Source organism: Leptopilina boulardi, unplaced genomic scaffold, assembly GCF_019393585.1.
Source record: "Leptopilina boulardi isolate dan_hultmark-lab unplaced genomic scaffold, ZJU_Lbou_2.1 LbouV2_392, whole genome shotgun sequence".
Lineage (NCBI taxonomy): Eukaryota > Metazoa > Arthropoda > Insecta > Hymenoptera > Figitidae > Leptopilina > Leptopilina boulardi.
Genome location: NW_026137965.1, coordinates 4214389 through 4236985, shown reverse-complemented (window position 1 = coordinate 4236985; position 22597 = coordinate 4214389). Strand labels below are relative to the sequence as shown.

At 27.9% G+C, this 22597-nt stretch overlaps 1 protein-coding gene across 1 annotated transcript in view; it reads right to left on the bottom strand.

Moving 5' to 3' along the window:
• Positions 1–1295: 1295 nt before the first annotated feature.
• Positions 1296–22597, bottom strand: part of LOC127288605 (roundabout homolog 2-like) — a 327158-nt gene continuing 305856 nt past the window's right edge. The window contains exons 3-10 of the mRNA XM_051316154.1: positions 14611–14764; positions 8435–8565; positions 7806–8072; positions 6839–7632; positions 6529–6759; positions 6112–6450; positions 4403–6038; positions 1296–3126 (exon numbers count right to left, since the gene is read on the bottom strand). Coding sequence (XP_051172111.1) covers positions 2966–3126; positions 4403–6038; positions 6112–6450; positions 6529–6759; positions 6839–7632; positions 7806–8072; positions 8435–8565; positions 14611–14764 — 3713 coding nt within the window. The 3' untranslated portion in view covers positions 1296–2965. The remainder of the gene's footprint in view (positions 3127–4402; positions 6039–6111; positions 6451–6528; positions 6760–6838; positions 7633–7805; positions 8073–8434; positions 8566–14610; positions 14765–22597) is intronic.

Below are 22597 nucleotides of genomic sequence, written 5' to 3'. Positions count from 1 at the left end.
TAAAAAAAAAGATTGCCCGCAAAAATGTTGAAATTTCATCATTAGGAAAGTTAAAGAATTTTTCCAGAATAGTCGAATTTTTTTTTTCACAATATATAGCGATAGATCTAGAGATATAAGAAACCACAATTTCTACCGTGTGTGTGTCCAGTTGATACTTAACAAATTATCCAATTGACATTTTTTTTCAATTACTATTTTAATTATAAGAATATTAGTTTTTTGTAATGAAAATTCTTTTTTTACAAATTTCTTTTTTGTTATTAAATTAAATTAAAAATTTTGTAAAAGTTTTTTTAAATAAAAATATATTATATTTTTTTTTACTGGAAACACACCTGACGATTTCGCTAAATTTCACTCGTAGCAGTTAAACATAATCTCTTTGTCTGAGTAATCTTTTTTTTGCATACAAGTTTTTAATACGATCTAAAAAGATTTACAATTTAGTATGCATATCTGGCAGTTTTTTTTTTTTTTTTTTTTTTAATCTAATATACAAATTATTTTGAATTTGAGCGATTATACGGATGTAAAGTGATGCTCGTTATATCTTATAATAATTTATGGATTGCTTTCACAAATACTTCCCATTATAGCATTCTCAATAAACACCTTTGTTAAAGAAAAGCAAACAAATTTAAAAAAAAAGAAAAAATAAAAACTAAAAGTAAAAAAATATACTTTCAAATAAAGTACATTTGAAAATATACTAGAATATTTTAAATATTTTAAAATATAATTTTTTTTATCAAAAAATATTTTTGTTAAAATATTTTTTCATTTAAAATTCTTTTTAAAATTATATATTTAAAATATTTTTTCAAAATTAAAGTATATTTGAAAAATACTTTGAAATAAAGTATATATTGTATATTATATTTATTTAAAATGTACAAAGGCAAGGCGACAATGCCGGCAGATTTTCTGTAATAAAAAAATCGATGGAATTTCTTCTCAGACAATATTTATGTTAAAAATTTTTATTTAAAAATTTTTAGAATTATGTTTTTTTTGTGTATTATTTAATAAAAATATTTTAGAATAAAAAATGTTTAATTCTAAAATATTTTTTTTTTTATATACCAAAATAATAATTGATTTGTCATTTTATCTAAAATACAAATTTTTTTTTTCGTCAAAAATTTCACTATTAATTTTTTAAGAAACATTTTATCGAATGTTCATAACAATATATTAAATTTTATTTTTTATTAAATAAAAAAAATTTTCGATTTAAATAAATGAATAAATAAAAAAGTGTCGATTAAATGTCGACATAAAAAAAAAAATTATTTTGCAATTCGTCGAAGATTATACTTAACAAGTATTTATTTAAGATTTCAACGCGTTTTTTCTCATCTACACAATTTATTTTTTTTTTAATTTTTGCACCTTTTTACTACAGTGCAAAATAAGTTTTCACTTTCTCACTTAAATTTTTTTTTTGGAGCATTATTATTATTATTATTATTATTATTATTATTATTACATATATAAAATTTACTCCTTTTAGTTTTTCACTTATGATCTACAGCGCGTACGTGTTAATGATGTGTAAATTAAAAGCTAATGACTAATTTCGTTAATTAACTTTGTACAATGTATACAAAACCATTGATATGATTATACACCTTACACTCGTACTTTTTTTATATTTATATATATATATTTATATATATATATATATATATATATATATATATATAATGCATTGCTATAAATATTATTTTGTTCTGGAAGAAATGCACGCCGATTATTCTTTCTTTTCTTTCATTATTTCAATTGTCTTCCCTAAATAATTAGGAGTATTTTGTTTTTCAATAAAATTGCATTTTTATTATTATTTGTCATTGGCAAAAGGACCATTAAAAAAAAGTAAATTAACATTTTTTTTTCTTCGATACTCGTCTATCTTATGATTAAACGGCAGTGAACGGAAAATTGAGTTTGTCGAGAACTGATTTCATTAGCTTTGCATTATGTAAATTCGCAAAGTTTATCTCTATATGAGAAAGATTTTCAAAAGCCGTCCAACTTTTTGAACGTTAAATTAATGTCAGTTCGTTTGTTAAAATAAATTAATATACAAAAAAAGGAAAATTAAATATATTTAGTAAGAAAAAAAAATGTATAGAATTTATGGAAATAAGGGGAAAAAAAGATGATAAAAGAGTAAAAACGACGTGATTATATAAGTGTAATAAATGCAAAGAAAAGATAATCGATCACTTTTTACAGTCTTTGAAGAATCATAAAAAAAAAATGATTCTCTATTGTAAAAATGCAATGTCAACAATACTGTCGTTTAAGTCACGACATTTAAGTGTACACGACATGACACAATTTGCCTGGCAAATTTGCAAATCGTGAAATGTAGTATATTTTCTCAAATGAAAATAGAAAATTAGCGGAAGAAATAGATAATTCCTTCTTCATTAAAGATTGAAAGCTGTTTTTTTTTTCTCGTGGGATTCTAATGGACTACGTTTTTGAGATTCATATGAGTATAATATGTACAAGAGTTATTAGGTTTTTTTTAACCTAATTATTATTATTATTTTTTTTTTTTTTAAGAGAACCAACCACGTGCAGCACACAATCATTTATATAATTTCAAATAGTACCTTGGAAAAAAATGGCATTTCTTCAAATTATTTATAAAATCGTGAGGAACCAACACCCAAGTACTCGGAGCTGCACGCGACCAGAGTGAATAAGTCGTTTCTGCCTATTTTTTCGACCCAATTCGACTGGTAAAATCGATGATACTTGTGTCATGTGTGTGTGTTTTTTTTTCTTCGTTTCAAACACGAAACAGCCCTTTTTGTTTTTGTTTTGAATGGAAGTAGACCAACGATATTATCTCTCAATCAATTGTGAGAATTATCGCTGTTATCGAAGGCCTTTAAACTGCTCTCTTGCACTATCTCTCTTCTTTTTATTTCCCCTCTATATAAAAGACTTAGCTATCACGTAATTCAGAAGTAGCATTTGGATTATTGCCGCCCATGAAGAGACTGTTTAATTTATTATATCTCTGGCTTCCCGAGCTGCTCATTGTATTTGAAGCTGATGAGTTATGTTGTTGATATCCACCACTTCGTGGAAAACTGGGCACTTTATCTGCAACATTAAAAAAATAATGTTAAAAATTAAATAACGTTTTTTTTATCGATTTTTTGAATTGTAAATTTAATTTTTCAGTTTTTTCTTTTCCTTTTTATTAATTTTTTGAAACAAAGTAAATAAATTAATTTAAAACAAATTTAATTTAATCTAAAACATTTAAAAAAATATAAAAATTAAATAACTGTTTTTTTTAATTGATTTTTTGAATTGTAAATTTAAATTTTTAATTCTTTCTTTTGTTTTTATTAATTTTTGAAGCGAATTTACTAAATTAAATTTTATTCTATTTAAATAAAAAAAAAAAAAAATGTAAAAGCAAATGAAATTGTTTTTTTATCTATTTCTTTAAATTATAAATTATATTGTTTTGTTTTTTTTCTTTTTATTAATTTTTTTAAAACAAATGTAATTTTAAACAATTGACTACCGTCAACAAAGAAAATCATGGATTACAGAACGCGATTTTTTCAATTTTTTCTTCACCAAAAATCTAAATTGTTAAGAAATTGTTTTATTTTTAACTATTCAAATATATTGTGAACATCCTTTTGAAGATTTACTCCAAATTTCATTAACAAAAAAAAATTTTTTTTGACAAAGCTATTTAAACGATTAGTGTACTTTATATCTAAAATATATTTTCTAATTTTTATTTTTCTAGAATTATTTTTCCTAACAAAGTTCAAATTCTAAAATTTTTTTTTCTAATAAAGTTTAATTTCTTTTTTCCAATAAATATGAATTCCTACCAATGAATTTAAATTTCTATGGAAGTTCAATTTAAAATTATTTGAAATCGTTTTTTGTCATTCACAAGCAATTTCAGAGAAATTTCAATTTATTTTATCAATTATTTTTGTATCCAAATTAAAATCAGTGAAAATTATATTGTAAAATTTTAAATTGTAATAAATATAAAAATGAAAATGGTCGTGGAAGTAATAAACAGTCGCAAAGGAAATTTTTATACATATAAATGGATTTTTATAGTATTTTCAACGACAAATGAAAAGAAAATCGTATTAGAAATGTACTATTAAAAAAATATATTTTAGAAAGCTAAATTTATTAGAAAAATCGACTTTTCCCTTTTCTTTTTATTAATTTTTTTTGAGACAAATTGAATTTAAATTTTTATTTAATTTGTTTAAAATTAAATTAATATATTTAAAAATTCAATTTGTCTCGAATTAATAAAAAAAAAAAAATCTCTACATATTTGATACTTTTAAAGCGTTGGTTAATATTTAATAAATGAATATAACAATACCTTTACTTCTGTTATGCCTCAGTCTCTCCTGTGAATTAACAGGACCACATTGCCTCTGGGGAATAGATGAATAATTACTTTCGCTACTGTACGTTGGTGATGTTGTCCTGTTCGTTCTTCTACGGGGACTTCTATTATTTCTATTTCGAGAATTAGCACGATTGTGTGTACAACTTGCCTGAAACTGACTAGTATTATAATCCATTGTGTCAGCATATAGACAACTTGACTCAGAGCACGAGCAACACATATCCGAATGTGTATTTGAATCACATGATTTTCTATCCCATTCATCATTTTCCGGATGATATAAATTATCATTTCTAAACATTTCATCATTGTGACGATAATCATCGAGTTCCATACGATGATTTGAACGTTTATTATATGAATCATGATTTCTATAATCATCACCAGTACCGCTACCATTTTGATGATGGCCATAAATTACCGAACCACTTTCGTATTCATTTTCTTGTGTTTTAAAATCATAATGATTGAATCCTTGGGGAAATGATGGTACAGGTGGTGGATTTGTTTGAGGTGGAAGTGTTGTATAGCGACCTTGATGTAGAGTTGATGGTAAATCGTGTCCTTGACCGGGGTTCCATGAGGAAAATGTGGCTCCAATACGCACGGGTGGTGTTGGTGGACTTTGGGAATTTTGTGAATCATCATTTCGTTTGCCAAGATGGGGACTAAATGATTGATGTTGTAATCGTGCGGCAAGGGAATTTGAAGAAGCTGGCGGTGGATGTTCAGGAGGTGGTGGTAGCATATCACACCAATTTGGCATTGTTTGAGAATTTCCTTCATTAATTCGATATTGTGGTCTTCGTTGTATTTCCGTATTTTCATCGGTATAGACACTTGTATTATCGCTACTTGGCGATATTGTGGATTTATTTTGATCTTGATTTGAATCAAGGGATGAGTAATCGGGTTTAACGCACGAATCACTTGAATTTGATTTTTGTCCACTTGTTTCCATTGATTCGGGACTTGGATTTGCGACGCAAAGTGTTGTGGTGGCGTATGGTTCAGGTGGTGCTTGTATTTGTTTTCTTGTATTGTAAAATGTTGTTAAATTCACTTCGGCATATTCGGAACCGGCCATACTGACAATACCGGGCGCTAATAAAGGTTGATTGTTGAGTAATTTTGTTTCACAGTCTTTATCATTATTTTGTAGTGTGTTTGTTGGTCGCCAGCCACGTTCAAGCCAAAGGGAATCTTTATTGAGTTGACAAATATCGTTTGCAGTGCCTACGGGAACGTTAAGGTGGCCCAATTGTTTGCTCATTGCTTGCTTTCGACGGACGTAGAGAGTTCCTAATAGTGCGGCTAGTATTGTGAAAACCATTGTGATTATTAAAATTAGGAACCATGTTTCTCGAACGACGGACATTCCACCGTGACTTGGATCGGTTCTCGGTGGTACTTGGGACAATTGTCCTGGATCCATGTTGAGAAGCGTTGGCGGTGAGAATGGACCAATTCCAGCGCGTGTTAATCCAGCGACTCTTGCCGTGTAGAGCCCACCGGTTGATAGACTGTTTATAATCACAGAAGTTGTCGATGCGTTCAATGACATTTGGCCTAGAATTTTGTTGCTACTATTGCTCTTTATTTGAATCTGCAAAAGAAATAGTTTTGTTAATTAAAGGAAAAGGAATTTGTTTTTTTAAATTAAAAGAAAAAATATTTACCTTATAGCCGACTAATTGACCGTTTTGTGTGTCCTTTGGCGGTGGTGACCATCGGACAAATGCAGATGTAATATTGATCATTCCAACGTGAACATTTTCCGGAGCACCAGATGGTGTATCTTCTTGAGTTGTGGCTAATTTTACATTACTCGGTCGTCCCTCAATTGTTTTATAGAATGGCACGAGGAAAAATTCGTAACGTGTATATTTTTTCAAATTCGTTAGAACATAACTCGTTGCACCGGCATTCAATACAGTTACCATTTGATATTCCGGCTTTTCTGACGCCTCACGATATCGAATGTAGAGACCTTCCACCAAATCAGCAGCTCCAAGAATCTAAACGATTTTTTTTTTTAATAAATTTTTTTTGCGAGATAAAATAAAAAATTATTCAAAAATAAATGGAATACTTACGTCCCACATTATTTTGCAACTCGAACTGCTTAACGATTGAACTTCTCTTAGGTGAAGAATTTCGCTATTAAGACGATCTCTAGCTCTGATTAATTCGATTTGAGGTACTGTGTGTTGATTCGCAGTTACTGTGTGAGCAACATCTGACATTGGACCCGGAAGTGACAAACCTTGACTATTTTCCGCTCGAACTAGGAAAACGTAGCTTGTATCCGGTTTTAGATCAAGAACCTAAAAATACGAAAATAAAATAAATATAAAAATAGAAATTAGAATAAGTATAGAGATTTTGAAAAAAAAAGAAACTTACAGTATAAGTATCGTCGGTGATTCCAGTGGCAGCGAGGACCCAACCAGTGTTTAAATTACTGCTGAAATACTCAATATTATAACCGATAATTTTGCTGAGACCCTCGTGACCTGGACTCCATGTTAAAGTGACACTATTACTTGTTGTATTGACAATTCGTGGTTTACTTGGATTTTGTGGCAATGCGGCAATATCCGGTGTACTGTGAAGTGTTGTCGAAGCACTCACTGTCAATGCCGCTGACCATGATGTATTACCAGATTCTGATGATGCAATACATGTATATAAACCCGAATCATTTGTATGTAAATCCTCAATGAATAGTGTACCATTATTTGCCATTGTTATACGACTTCCCAATTTAACTAAAACACCATCTTTGTGCCAATGAACTTTTGGATTTGGTGTACCAACAGCACGACATGGCATTGTTGCTGTACTTTTTAATAATAACGTTTGATTAGCTGGTCCCAATTCAATAATTGGCGGTGGTATTTCTTCGGTTGATGTCACTTGAAGAAATACAGTGGCAGTGCTTGCGCCAGCTTGACTAATTGCACTACAAACATAGTGACCCTCATCTTTACGAATAATTCCCTTAATATGAAGACTACCATCCTCAGCGATTGTGTAACGATCTTGATATGTATTACCAGGGAACATTAATTCCTGTGAACCTTCACGGGTCCAGAATATTGACGGTTTTGGTGCACCACGCGCTGAACACGCGAATGTTACGTCTGATCCTGTACTTATTGCTTCGTCCTTGGGGAAATTTGTGAAAACTGGACGGGCTGTAAATTCAAAAATTTATTATAATTAATAAAATAATTAAAATTGATAATAATTAAAATAGAATTTAATTGGATTTTTTCAAAAAAAAAAAAAAAAAATCGAATTATTAAATTAGAAAATTGGGAAAATTTTTTTTTTTTGGAAATAATTTTTTTTTTTTGTTATTACTTACAATGGACAGTGAGAGTAGCACTTGCGGAAATAGCACCGACGCCATTTTCAGCGTCACAAATATAGACACCTTGATCCTGAGACGTGACCCTCTCGATCCTGAGACTTTTATTGTCTAAAATGTGAGCTCTGCCGATTGGCATTTTTCCATCGTTTCTACGCCAAAGTATTTCCGGCATTGGATCGCCTCCCACGCGGCAGGCAAATTCGGCAGTTTGATCAGTCAAAATTGTTTGATTTAATGGCACCAAATTGAAAAATGGTTTCACTGGAAAAAAAAAGAAAATATTTTTTATTCCAGAAAATTATTATTGTATTATTTTTTTAATTATAATTTATATTATTATAATTTTATTTATTATAATTGTTTTTCAAATTTCTAAATTAATTTCAAAAATGATTATAAATTAATTTTTAATTCTTTTCTTAAAATATTATTTTGTAAAAAAATGAAATTTTGGTAAAATTCTTTTTTTTTTGCAAAATTAATTTCTAAATGATTATAAATTAATTTTTAATTCGTTTCTTAAAATATAATTTTGTAAAAAAATTAAATTTTGGTAAAAACTTTTTTTTTTTTTTTGACAAATATTAATGAGTAAAAATTATAAAAATTAAAATTATTCCTACCATGAACGGTTAAGGCGGCCAATTTTGATTCTCTTGCTCCAACCATATTTGACGCGACACACTGATATTTTCCTTGATCCGTTTGTCTGACATCGGAAATCATTAGGTTTCCTCCATCCACAAGTGTTATTCTAAAAATTAAAAAAAAAAAAAGATTAATTAATAATTTATAAAATAAAAGTCAAAAAATAATTGTACTAATAATATTTTATAAAAATATTTTATAAATTAATTTAATTATTTTTACTTCTAAAATTTTCAGTTTTTGAAAGAAATATTGAAAACAAGAATAAATGTGGCTTTAAATTTTAATTAGTGACAATTCATTAATTAATTCAAATTAGTATAAATTTTTACTAATTTTTACTAAAATATTACTATTTGATTCAGTAAAACATTACTATTTGATTCAGTAAAATATTACTATTTGATTTAGTAAAATATTACTATTTATTTTAGTAATTTTTCTTTTTCCTAAAATTTTAGTAATGTCAAAAAATAAGTTTTCGAAAATTTTTAGTAAAAGATTACTATTTGATTTAGTAATACTTTTTTTTAAAAAATAAATTTTAGTAATGACTAAAAATTAGTAAAAATTGTAACAAAAATTTTTAATAAATATATTTTTTTAATAATTTCCTATTTAATTAATTAATTTTTTTATTTTTAACTAAATTTTCATTGATAAATGACAAAAAATCAGTAAAAATTTAAAAATTAGCCAAACTCGTTGAATATCGAGGTAATGATTTTTTTTCTCCAGCATCACGGAAATGGATTATTATAGATCGTTTTGCATTAAATACTATATACTAGACATCGGAATTCAGGAAGTTGGTAGGCGGTTTACAGAGGAGAGAGTCTAACCATATAGTAAGGGAATCAATAGCTTCTCGATTGTGTCCTCTAATTTATAGTATCAATTAATTTCAGCGGCGAGAGCGCGAATCCCCCCGAGTCTCGAGATGCAGCTCTCTCGTGCCAGGAGTGCGGCTCGATTTAATTTCTATTAGTCGCGCCAATCCATTATCCATTTTGTTCCTATATATATATATATCCATGGCACGCATTTGCAAAAAAAGGGGATAAAAAAAAATTAATAAAATGCCAAAAAAAATTTCAAATATTTTCCAAAAAATTTCCACTGAAAATTAACAAAGAAAATAAAAAATTACAAAAAAAATAGTTTCAGTAGTACAAGTAAATTTTAGTCAGACATAAAATAGTAATGGATTATTTCGAATTAAGTAGTAAAAGCCAATTGCAGTCAGGCTTATTATTAGGTATTAATAAAGTAGTAGTATAATTAAAAGTAAAATTAGTAATAAAGTTATTAGAAATAAATTCACTAGGAAAATTAGTATTGAAGTTAATAGTAGAAAAGTAGTAGGAAAATTTGTTGTAAATAAGTAAATAAAATAAAATATTGTAAATAAGTTAGTAGGAAATTTAGAAAAAAATTAGTAGTAAAGGGAGTAAAAAATTAGTAGAAAAATTAGTAATAAAGTTAGTAAGAAAATTAGTAGGAAAATTAATAGGAAAATTAGTAGGAAAATTATAAGTAAATTTAGTAATAAATATAGTAGGAAATTAGTAGTAAAATAATTAGAAAATTAGTAGAAAAAATTAGTAGGAAAATTAGAAGTAAAGTTAGTAATAAATTTAGTAGGAAAATTAGTAAGAAATTAGTAGGAAAATTAAAAGTAAAGTTAGTAATAAATTTAGTAGGAAAATTAGTAGGAAATTAATAGTAAAATAAACAGAAAATTACTAGGAAAATTAGAAGTAAAGTTAGTAATAAATTTAGTAGGAAAATTAGTAGGAAATTAGTAGGAAAATAAATAGAAAATTTGTAGAAAAAAAAGTAGTAATAAATTTAGTAGCAAAATTAGTAGGAAATTAGTAGTAAAATAAATAGAAAATTAGTAGAAAAAAAAGTAGTAATAAATTTAGTAGGAAAATTAGTAGGAAAATTACTAGTAAAGTTAGTATAGTGGAAATAAGAGAAAAAAAGCAAAAAAAAATTCTTGTATTATGTGAATCAGTAGTAAAAAACTATTTTAGTCAGACAAAATAATATAAATATTTGCAACTATATAAATAAGTAGTAAAAACCACTTTAAATCAAACAAAAAAACCTTATTTATTTCTGATTAGACAGAAATTAAAAAAACTAAATTTCCAGATATCAAAAATAAATAATTTTTTTTTTATTAATAATAATTATACACAAAGAACTAAAAGAAAAATGAAATGTTTATATAGATAGATGACTCGAATTAATAAATTTGAATTCAGAGATTTTGAAATATTTTCATCAAAGGAATGTCAAATGCAGCTTATTTTATTTATAAAGGATACAATTTAATTTCTTCAGGTGAAGCCCATTTAATTATTCCTCGTATTATCTCTTTCTCTCTCTCTCTCTCTATATATATATTTATCAAATATATGAAATAATTATTTTACATGAGAATTTTGAGAATAATCAATGAAATATTTTACTCACTAATTGTAATAATTAATTTTGTGTATTTTATTATGTAAATAATAAAACAAATAAAAGCAAAAAAAAAATAAAATAAAATAATGAAATTATCGAAATTTTAATCATGTTAATAATGTTTACGGAAAATACTATTAATACATGTAAATATGTATTTGAATATAGATTCTTTGGATAATATCGTTTTATTATTATTTATTATTATTTATTATTATTATTATTTAATAATAATTAAATAATAATCATTATTTATTATTATTATTAAATAATAATTATATAATGAAAATTTTTATAAGAATTGTGTTCACAAAAATATTTTCCTCAAACGAAAAACTTGAATATGCATCGCAGGTTCTTTTTTTGAAATAAATTTCTATTAGTAAATTTATCTGAGAAGCTTTTTACGAACACAAAAAGAAACTTTGCGCTGGACTTTTGCTGCTCTTCTTTGACATTTTGGTGCTTTTTTCCTTTTCTTTCCCTTTGATATTTTCAAGTACACACTACCAAGTACCTTTAAACCATTGCTCTTATCTTTTTTTTCCTTTTTTTTTTGCTATTACAGAAAAAATGCAGATTACTACCTACTTTTTCTTTATTCATTTTTTCTTTCTTTCTTTCTTTCTTTCTTAGAAATGAAAAATCTCAAAAAAAAAATTATTTAAAAAAAGTGGAAAAATTTTGCATATTTATTGTTCAAAATATAAAAATAATAAAATGATAATATAATATTAATATAAATATATAAAAATATGTATTAAAGAAATAAAGAGAAAAATAAATAATTCAAAAAAAAAATTTTGAAAATTATATCGATTTTGGAATAATTTAAAGTTTTATGAACGATGATAATCCACAAGAATATATATATATATATATATATGTATATAAATATATATATATAAAATATATACATATAAATAAATGGCATATAATAAAGGAGAAAAGAAAATATGTTTTTTATGAGGTGCTCCTCCCTTTTACAACTGTGGTCCAAAGAGTTGGGAAGAAACTGCCAAGAGGCATTTCGAACAACTCTCACAGTAGGAGTGAATCCAAATATAATGAGTTCGTCTTCTTCCACCAACGAGAACGGACAAAGATAACGCGCGACAAGAATAACGGGGAGACATCCTTTAGCGCCATTTTCATGCAAATACGCAGTAGATTACGAGCTCTTGTGTCTTGAGATTATTCTCATTGGGTCTTTCCGCTACTACCTATAAATCTCTATTTTTATTTGTCTGAACATTATTCAACAAACGGTTGCAAAAAAAAAGCAATTTTTTTGCCCTTCTAAAAATATGCCAAAATTTTTCATACAAATAATATAATTTTTTTGACGCTACATAAAAAAAGAAATTTTTTCATAAAAGGAGGAAAATTTTATTTTCTAAAAATTTCTATTAGAATTAAAAAAACAAAAAATTTTGCAAAAATTCAAAGCTTAACAGTTTTCTTGTGTGTATCAAATTGATACAAGAATTAAGATCAACTCATGCAACGTTTTGATTCGATATATAAGGTATCAAATTGATCCAAATAATTATCAATAATTTATTTATTATAAATGAACAAAATTTAAGCAATGCACGCTTGATAAATATTTCTAATGCGTTGTCAATTAATAATTTCCTATTACACAATATCATAATCGACATATATGACATTTGTAAACAAACAGGGTTGGGAAACAAGAGCCCAAAATATATTTGTCGAAAGTAGAGTTGGGTAGGATTGAAATTCGCTTTGGACGAATATATTTTGGGCTATTGTTTCCCAACCCTGTTTGTATACAAATGTCATATATGTCGATTATGATATTGTGTAATAGGAAATTATTAATTGCATTAATTTTGCCAACGCATTAGAAATATTTATCAAGCGTGCATTGCTTAAATTTTTTTTCATTTATAATAAATAAATTATTGATAATTATTTGAACCATAAAAATAATTAAAAATTTTCAAGTGATGTGATTGTGAACGTAACTTAAATTTTATGTGATAAAGGTTAGTGTATTTCATTTTATTTCCAAATAAACTTTTTCTTATTTAATTGCTCGCAATTTGTAAGTTTTCGCTTCTCTCTTTCTTAAAATTCATAATAAAAGTATTTTTAATATCTGAATATTCAGTGCAGTGAATAAATTAATTAATAAAATTGTCAATAAGAGCATGCGCCAGCCATGACAGTTATAATTTGATACCAATTTAGGTATCAACAAATGATCCCATATTTTGGATCATTTCTTGAAAATTATTCAAATATTTGGAATCAATTTGATACCTTTTATCGAATCAAAACGTTGCATTCCAAAATGATACCATCAAGTTTACAGTGAATTTCTAACATGGGATTGTTATACAAAAAAATTAATAATAGCAGCTACTTTGTCAGGGAGAATTTAAACTGCTTCCAAGAGTTCTTTTAGTGAATTAATTATTCTCGATTATTTAGTTGTTAAAGTCCGCCTTTGCTCTTTTTATATTTATATATATATATATTCTCGACTAACGTATTTATCGCTTTCCTGAGCAAATTAATTGTAGCCATTAATCAAATCATTCGGAACCCATAATCCAATAAAGTGGCTAATTAACGGTATACGAAAGGACAACTTTATACTATATATATATATGTATTATATACATTATATAAAATTTTTGCAATAAGGTCTTTAAAATACATTTTATAATACTTGAGGGACAATTACTTCTTTTTTTTTTTGATAAAATTTATTTCATTTCAAAAAGCTCGTGAAAATTAATTCCTGCCACGAGAGACATATTTCTTTGCAGAGTGTAATTAGTTCACTTGAAATTGTGTGATGTGAATTTGCATACCTAGCTTAAATGAAACTGTTTTCAATCAAAATGAAATATTTCCAAAATGTTTTCGAGAGACTCGCTTGCAGGCATTCAAAAGTGAATATTAAATTTCAAAAGTTATTGCATTTTTTTTTTTTTTTAAATATTTAAATAAATGACATGAAATTTAGTATTTTTAGAAGATAAATTTTAATTTCTCTAAAAATAATTATTTATAATACTTCATAATTATTTTTAGAAAATTTTTTAAGAATATTTTTAAAAATTAATTATTACTAAAAGAGTAAGTGTTTTACAAACAATATAATGTAGAAATAAAATGTGCGAGCGTAAAAAAAAAGTAATTTCCAGAAAAGTTTTTAACGCGAGTGAAAAAGGGGTTTTTTTTTTTTTTAAAGATTCGGAAAAAGTTAAATTTATATTTGTACAGTAGAACTCTCGCGAATAGTCGCAAGTTAGTTAAAAGTGTCGGGGATCTCCTTGGAAAATAAAGTTGAAGCACACTGAATAGAATTTCATTGAAAGCATAAAAAAGAGGTCGCGATTCCTCTCCCCAGTTATTTACAGACCTAATCTTGCAAAAAAAAGAAAAAAAAAAGAGTTGTGAAAAGAAAAGTTGTCGAACCATTCATTTAAAAAAGATTGATTCTGATTATTTACAAAACGGAGGAAGGGGAAAAGAAAAGTTATATGTAAACATTATTCTCGAGGAAAAAAAAAAAATATATATTGTTCAAAGTTTCATACTGAAAATCATGGAAAGGTTCAAAGTTAAAGTTAAGGACTACAGAAGCAGCTGACATGGTTCTCGAAATATATATATATACACAGAAACTTACCGTTTGGTAGCTTCCAAGTCTATAACGTGCCCGTTCCTCTTCCATTGCAAGGTAGGTTCCGGATGGCCTCGAGGCGGTCCGCACTCTAGCAAAGCAGTTTCACCAGTCGCGACCCTCGTGTTCTGAGGTTCCACACGAAACTCGTCCCTCAGCACTGAAACAATCGATACGCAAACTGGTTAGAAAGGTACCAACTACCAATTAACTTTGTGACCAAGTTTGAGATCAACCTTCACGATCAAAACTTCTTGACTCAACCAGAGTTAATTACATTTACATATACTTTATGCAAAAAGGAGTGGGGGGTTGCGATGAGGGAGGAAAGAGAGAGAGAGAGAGAGCAGTCCGCAACTTTGCTCAAAAAAAAAAATTTTCTAGACATTTCGTACAAAAAAAGTTAAAAAAAAAAAATTTACACGGATATTAACTTTTTACTTTTAAAAATTTATGCGCAAAACAGAAATTATTCTCTGTCACTAATTATTTCAAATTCTGATAGTGAGAATAAAAATTATTTTTCATTTTATCTGATATCAAATAGTGAACAAAATCGTTTATCAATTTTAAATCTTCCCCGCCGGTAGGTAATCGATATATAGAAATATCGAACGCGAAGAAGCGACATAACCTCAATTTTTATATTTGCCTTCGACTACTGTGTCAATTTTTAACATGCTATTAAAAACGATAATAACTATAAAAAAATAATAATATTAAATTAAATATCACTAGTAAATTAATTAATATACAATATTTAGAAACTGATACAGTTGAAACAAAATTGCATAATATATTTTCACAGAAAATTATAAGGTATTAATATAAGCTGCAACGCTTATTTTAATGCCTTTTAATTTTCTGTGTTTCTCATTTTTCTCAATATTTTACTTTCTAGAAAACTAACCTCAAATTTGCTTTATTGATTACAAATTTTATAAATATGAAGAAATTGTTAAATAATTATATTTTAAAAGCATTTTTTGTACATTAAATCTGAATAATAAAGTTTGTGATAATATTAATAAATATATTATCATCACGTATGGCTGTATCTATATTTCAATCGCATTTTGTATAGTAAGAGTACAAATAATTCTGGCAGTATTAAGCAGTTATTTCTATCAGTGTAATACTTAATCGAAATTAAAAAATAATCAAATTCCCCGAATTTTTTTGGTTCTAGGGTAAATGCACCAATTACGGCGCGTTCATAAAAAAATAACTATTATTACTATTATATTTAATATAACTGTTGCCAAATGATTAAAAAAAATTATTTCAATCTTTTTTTGATACAATTACTTATAAAGATGCACATTTAAATAATTATTAATTTAATTATTTGAGATCAAATTTTTTTCTGCGCCGCAATTGAAACATTTTTAATATTTCCATTGGCTCTAATTTTGGCGGGTAAAGTATCTTCAAAATACATACGTATACAGAAAATTATAAGGTATTAAAATAAGCTGCAACGCTTATTATTTTATTCCAATTTTGCTTATTTTAATACCAAAATGGATTAAAATAAGCAAAATTGGATTAAAATAATAAACATTGCAGCTTATTTTAATACCTTATAATTTTCTGTTTAATTTTGGTCACCGAAACTGATACAAATGCGCCGCAATAGAAAATTATGGTATTAGTTTTAATTTCTCATATTTGTTTAAATAATCGATTTTTATAAAGTTAAAATTTTTTTAAAACCTTAATAACATAAGCTTTTAGTTTAATAAGTCTTAAATTAAGTTTATAAAATAGAAATGTCGAATTTTCTATTTCAAAAGTATTTTGATTCGAATCGCGCCGCAATTAGTGCATTTACCCTATAAATGTTGTTTGGGTTGAAAATTTTTGCACAACGAAAGCATAACGATTATGGTAATATAATCTTGGAATTATAAATCTTTTCGACTTTAGATTATAAAATATATCTTGTATTTTAAAACAATAAAAGCCGGATTAGATTATAAAGATTCGCAGATTAAATTCCAAATTCAGTATGAAAGAGTAGAATGTAGAAATTTAGTCAAAAAAAAAGGGTAAAATTACAAATTCAGTACATGAGAAAGGTGTTAATCTGATTTTCACGAACAGAGAGCGAATTTCAACTATATATACTCTATTCAACCGAATAAGGTGACAATAAATATCCTCAAGTTTCTCCAATAGACTTGAGGAGAGATTTTCAAGTAAAATTTGTATCCTATTTCACCCAAAATGGACTTAAATTCACCGGCAATTCTTGTTATAGGTTCTAAAAAGGGGATTGCGAATACGATCCGAATTCTTGGTCGTATTTCTCTCTCACTTGCTTCCGTACTTGGCTTGATAAGGTATAAGGTAAGGTCTCCAGTGAGAAATTTATTGAGGAGAGTGAGAGAGAGAGAGAGAGAAAGGGAAAATGAAAAGGGTCGGCCAGAGCAGTTAGGTTCCAGGTCGTTTAGGATATATCCCTCTATTGTAACAAGAACGATATGCATGAACGCAAAATAGATGGATAAGAATTGGTTGATGTATATATATATATATCGTCGACTGACTTTGACATAAATCAATTGTTCCCTCTCTCATCCAAGACGACATTTCTCGGATTTTTTTTTTCTTCTTTCGCCTTTTCCGCAACCACCGCACATGTTTAGCATAACTGCTCTTGAGTTTCGCAAAACCACTTTTCGGTACATTTATCGCCTTTTTCAAAACCTTGCCTGCGCATTACCATTTATCACTTCTTTAAGAAAATATTTCGAATTCCTTGTTGAAGCTATATATATAGGTAAAAACAAACGTTATTCTTCCTACTAACCTAAAGGATTTGAATTTGATTTCTATTTATAATTTTGAATTTTAAGTAAACTTTTAATGGTTATGAATTTTCACATGATGGTTACATTCCTTGTGAACCGCGAAAAGAATTTTACTAAAGCCGATTAACGAGTCTTTCAACCGTACTAATGCCACGAGATGAAAAGTGTAGGAAAGTGGAAGAGGATTTAATGTACTTTGAAAAGTTTCCGTGGCACTATATATATATATATATATATAAGGAAAATGTGAGGCTCTCTCTATCGTTTTCTTATTGCGTCAAATGGGTTCGCAATTATATTTAACGTACTGCCTACATTTTTCCTTAAAAATGAAAATATGTCCCACTTTTCTCTGTCTTTTTTTATTCTAATTATCCTATTTTTCCAATTTTTATTATTATTTACAATGGATTTTTTTTTTAATAACAGAGGAAGAGTTTTTATTAGCTTGTTTGTTTTTTAGGGTGAAACGACGAGCGAACCCTAAAGATGATATTTGAATTTTTTGTTTCAATTTATTCATTGAAAACAATGAATACATTTTACGAATATAAGAAAAACAATTTCCTTGCGGCTAAAATTATTTTTTCCCTGTGAATATATTTGGGTGCTATAAAATATTTTTCTCATTTGCCAAAACGGACTTTTTTTTTCATTCCTTTTGTATTGATAATTTCTGTATTGTTTTCTCTCTGTATTAATTAATTTCGTTGATAATATTAAAATTAATTTTAATAATAATTTAGTAATTTTAATGAGAAATTAAAAATTAGAAATAAAATTGAATTATATCTTTAAAGAAAAGTGAATTGCAAGTTCTTGTCGGTTGAACCGTTTGTCGCACACTTGTCAACATTATCTGACACCCTTTTAATCTCGAGGTGCAACCAGAGGGCTTGAAATAAGATCCGAACGTGAATGCACATCGAATGCACTTTTTCTCTCTCTCTCTCTCTCTCTTTTCTATATATATAAAGAATTTTCAAGATATATCGAAAGGCTTTAAATCAATGTCCGAGTCAGAAAATAACTGTGGCACACGAGGGAGATAAAGACAGTGAAAACCGAATGAAATGAAAGTTAAAGAAGGACAGGAGACATGTCGTTGCAAAGAGCGGAGCATAAAACGTTATATTCTCGAAGCAAAGAGAGAGTACAATGGGGGCCTTTCATTTAGAAATTGGATCTTAGGATCTCCCTTTTGCTCTTGGGCGCAATGACTCTGTCTTTGTTAGATGAATCGAGAGGATTTATATATATAATATTGATTCCAAAGAGGATGTGGTCAAGATGAAGAAATCGTGATGTTTGTCAAAGTTAAAAATTTTATGTAATAGAGAAATATATTTTCTCATGTAAATATATATATATATATATTGTAATTTTAGTATTACTAGGTTAATTTAAAAGTACTGATTTTGGTAATTGATACCAAAAGTACCAAAAATAAAAATTTGGATAATTTCACAGAAAATTAAAAGGAATTAAAATAAGCTGCAACGCTTCTTATTTTAATCCAATTTTGCTTATTTTAATCCATTTTGGTATTAAAATAAGCAAAATTGGATTAAAATAAGAAGCGTTGCAGCTTATTTTAATGCCTTTTAATTTTCTGTGTTTAGTATCGAAAATAATGATTAAAATTAATTTTGTAAAGTAAGGGTTATTGAGATTTCTCAGTGGCTCTTTCTCTCTCTCTCACTCTCTCAACGACATGCGGAAACTCTCAACAATCGTTTGAGATTACTTTTTGACCTTTTGATCTCTCTCTCTCTTTCTTTCTTCAGTTTCTTCGAACGAGAGCATGCATCTCTTTTAAAAGTCGTCGTCGTCTGTTAATTAAGACGTTCTTCCCGACTTTAAGATGGTAATTATTATTTCTGTCGACTCAACTCGGCGAATTAACTCTTCGTGTTGTCTCTTTCCGCGACACGTTCCCAAGGTCTCTTTTCATTTTAGCTGCGTTTTTTTTTATGCACGCGTTTACAGTCATCAACATTGTATATATATATATGCGCCGAGATGTATTTAAAAGTTTATGGGTTTTTTGATATTATAAAATATGGTTATATGATATAATATGTATATCCTTTCATTTATAAACAAGAATCGGTTTGTCTTCTAATAAAAAAAAAAAAAAAATAGCAAGATTCAATTAAAAAAAAAATGTATTTTATATTTATGGAAATGATTAAATTTAATATCAATTGAAATGATTTCACTTATTTTGTATCGTTTCATTCATTTACAAATTGTTACTTTGACCTTTTTCTTGTGGTTATAAAATTTAATTTCTATTTATTGAAAACTTAATTTATCGATATGATTTATTATTAAAAATTATCGTATATTTGCTTTTTCTTCACTGAGAAAAATGTTTAGTCAGAGCAACTAAAATTTGGTTGGGCCAACAAAAAAATTTTTTTGGTATTTAAGCAACCAAACTATTTGTTTGAGTGAACCAAAAAATTTGGTTGAGTGTTTTTTGTTGGCATAACTAACTAACTGTTCTCTTAAGCGATGAGCTGAGAGCGAATCAAATTATTTGATTATCGCAACCAAATTTTGGTTGGAATTTATAAATGCTCAACAAAATAATTGGCCTAACCAAATGTTTGGTTGAGATAGCTCTACGACTTTGTTTCAGCCAACCAAAATTTGGTTACAAGAACCAAAATTGCCTAATTAAACAATTTTGTTGCAAACGCTAAATTTTGTTTCTTAGTGTTCTGTTTGCAATCGAGAAATGACTATTGATTTTCAATTGTACCTTTTACTACTAAATTATGATTCTAATTTTACTACTAATTTTACTACTAATTTTACTACTAACTTTACTAATAACTTTCCTACTAAATTCACTACCACTTTAATACAGCATCACTACTAATTCATTAATAACTTTAGTACTAAATTTACTACTACTTTACTACTAATCGGTAAAACAGATTTAACTGGTTCAAATCTGCATTATTATGAATAAAAGTCTATGTTGACTTTTGTTTGTAACAGAAATTAATTTGGATTCAATAAAAACTTATTTCTTAAAAAAAACATAAGAAATAAAAAATTGTATACGCTATGTGGAGAATCACCCATATATAAATATACGCGACTGATACCGTAAAAGGGATGTGGAGAAATCTTATATATATATTTTTTTCTTATGCCAAGAACATTGTTAGCACCTTTGTGCAACCGATTTGGAAGCGTGATGTTATTACTGGTCCAGAATGGATTGTACAACACAGACTAAGAGTGAGAGAGAGAGAGAGATGATATCAAATGCACCAGCATCTAGTTGAGTCATAAGTCATGACTCCAAGTTGGCGAATAGGATGTACGACCTTCTATTTCGCATTCGCGACACGCGCTCTTGTGACTTACGAGGGACACGTGACCATTTTGTATGTGTACGAACTATCTAGAATCTAGCCAGAGCAACGGACTAACCAGTGGGTCACGGACGATAACAGTCGATTGTTTGGAATCGATCGAGCATTGTTGTCTCATCCCTTTTATATATCTATAGAGGGGGACTCACATATATATATACATATATGTATAAAGTCACTCTCTGCTCCTTCATGATGCTGTTCTAAAGATGTGCCTGCGTGAAAATTGGTGTCCGCACGTTTTATTCGAATGCCCCACCCGTGTAGTAGTTTATGAAGCGGAAACTGTCGTATATACCTCCGGAGATAATGTTCTCCGATGTGCTAACGATCTCACCATCAAACGATTTAAAACTGTCCCATGGAAAAAGTACTGACGCAGCTGCTCTTCATCTCTTTCTCTCTCTCTCTCCAAGACCTTTTTTAACAAAAGAAACTGTAAACTTGCACTTTATCAGCTTTTCTTGACGTTTGTTGATTTCGTGTTTCTTTTGTTCAACACAAAACCACAGGGAAAATAATGGAAAAAAAATGAAAATTCAGTGTTGCGTCACTGAAAATCAGTAAAATTTTACTTTAGAATATGGTCTCTAAAATAGGAGAGACTAGGAGATAGACACTTTTTACAAATGAACCGTTTCCATAGCAACTGTTTCCATAGCAACCGTTTCCATGACAACTGTTTCTATAGCAATCATTTCCATAGCAACCGTTTCCATAACAACTGTTTTCATGACAACTGTTTCTATAGCAACCATTTCCATGACAACTGTTACCACAGCAACCGTTTCTATAACAACTGTTTCCATGACAACTGTTTTTATAGCAACCATTTCCATAGCAACTGATTCCATGACAACTGTTTCCATAGCAACCATTTCCATAGCAACCATTTCCATAGCAACCATTTCCATAGCAACTGATTCCATAGCAACCGTTTCCATGACAACTGTTTCTATAGCAACCATTACCATAGCAACTGATTCCATAGCAACCGTTTCCATAACAACTGTTTCCATGACAACTGTTTCTATAACAACTATTTCCATAGCAACCGTTTCCATGACAACTGTTTTCATAGCAACCATTTCCATAGCAACTGATTCCATAGCAACCGTTTCCATAGCAACTGTTTCCATGACAACTGTTTCCATGACAACTGTTTCTATAGCAACCATTACCATAGCAACTGATTCCATAGCAACCGTTTCCATAACAACTGTTTCCTTTATAGCAACCGTTTCCATGACAACTGTTGCTAAAGATTTTTTTTATAATTTTATTTTATTATATTATTATTAAATTTTATTCTTGATCTCTAATCTTAATATAATAATTTAAGAATATTTTTAATTTAAAAATGTAATAATATAATTAATTTAATTAAGAATATAAATTACAATAATACACTCAGAAAAATTTTTGGTTTCGACTACTTTTTTCTTATTTTTTTTTTTAGTTTCTATATTAAAGTTTTAAAAATTTAGCAATTCATTTATTGAATTATTTTTTCCTTTTTTTTGCAAAATGGAATGGCTATCATGAAAAAAAAAATTCCGTTTTTAATTAGTTCAAATTGATTAAATATTGAAACACACACACACACACACACACATACATACATACATACTCATTTCCTGGAATGTTTAATCAAAGAATTTTCGCAGGTATATATTGCGGAGAACTATTCAATATGAATCTCTTTAATTATGAAAAATTGAAACTGATTAAAAGCAAATATTACACTATACAAAAGTAATAATATGACAGGATTTTCTATTA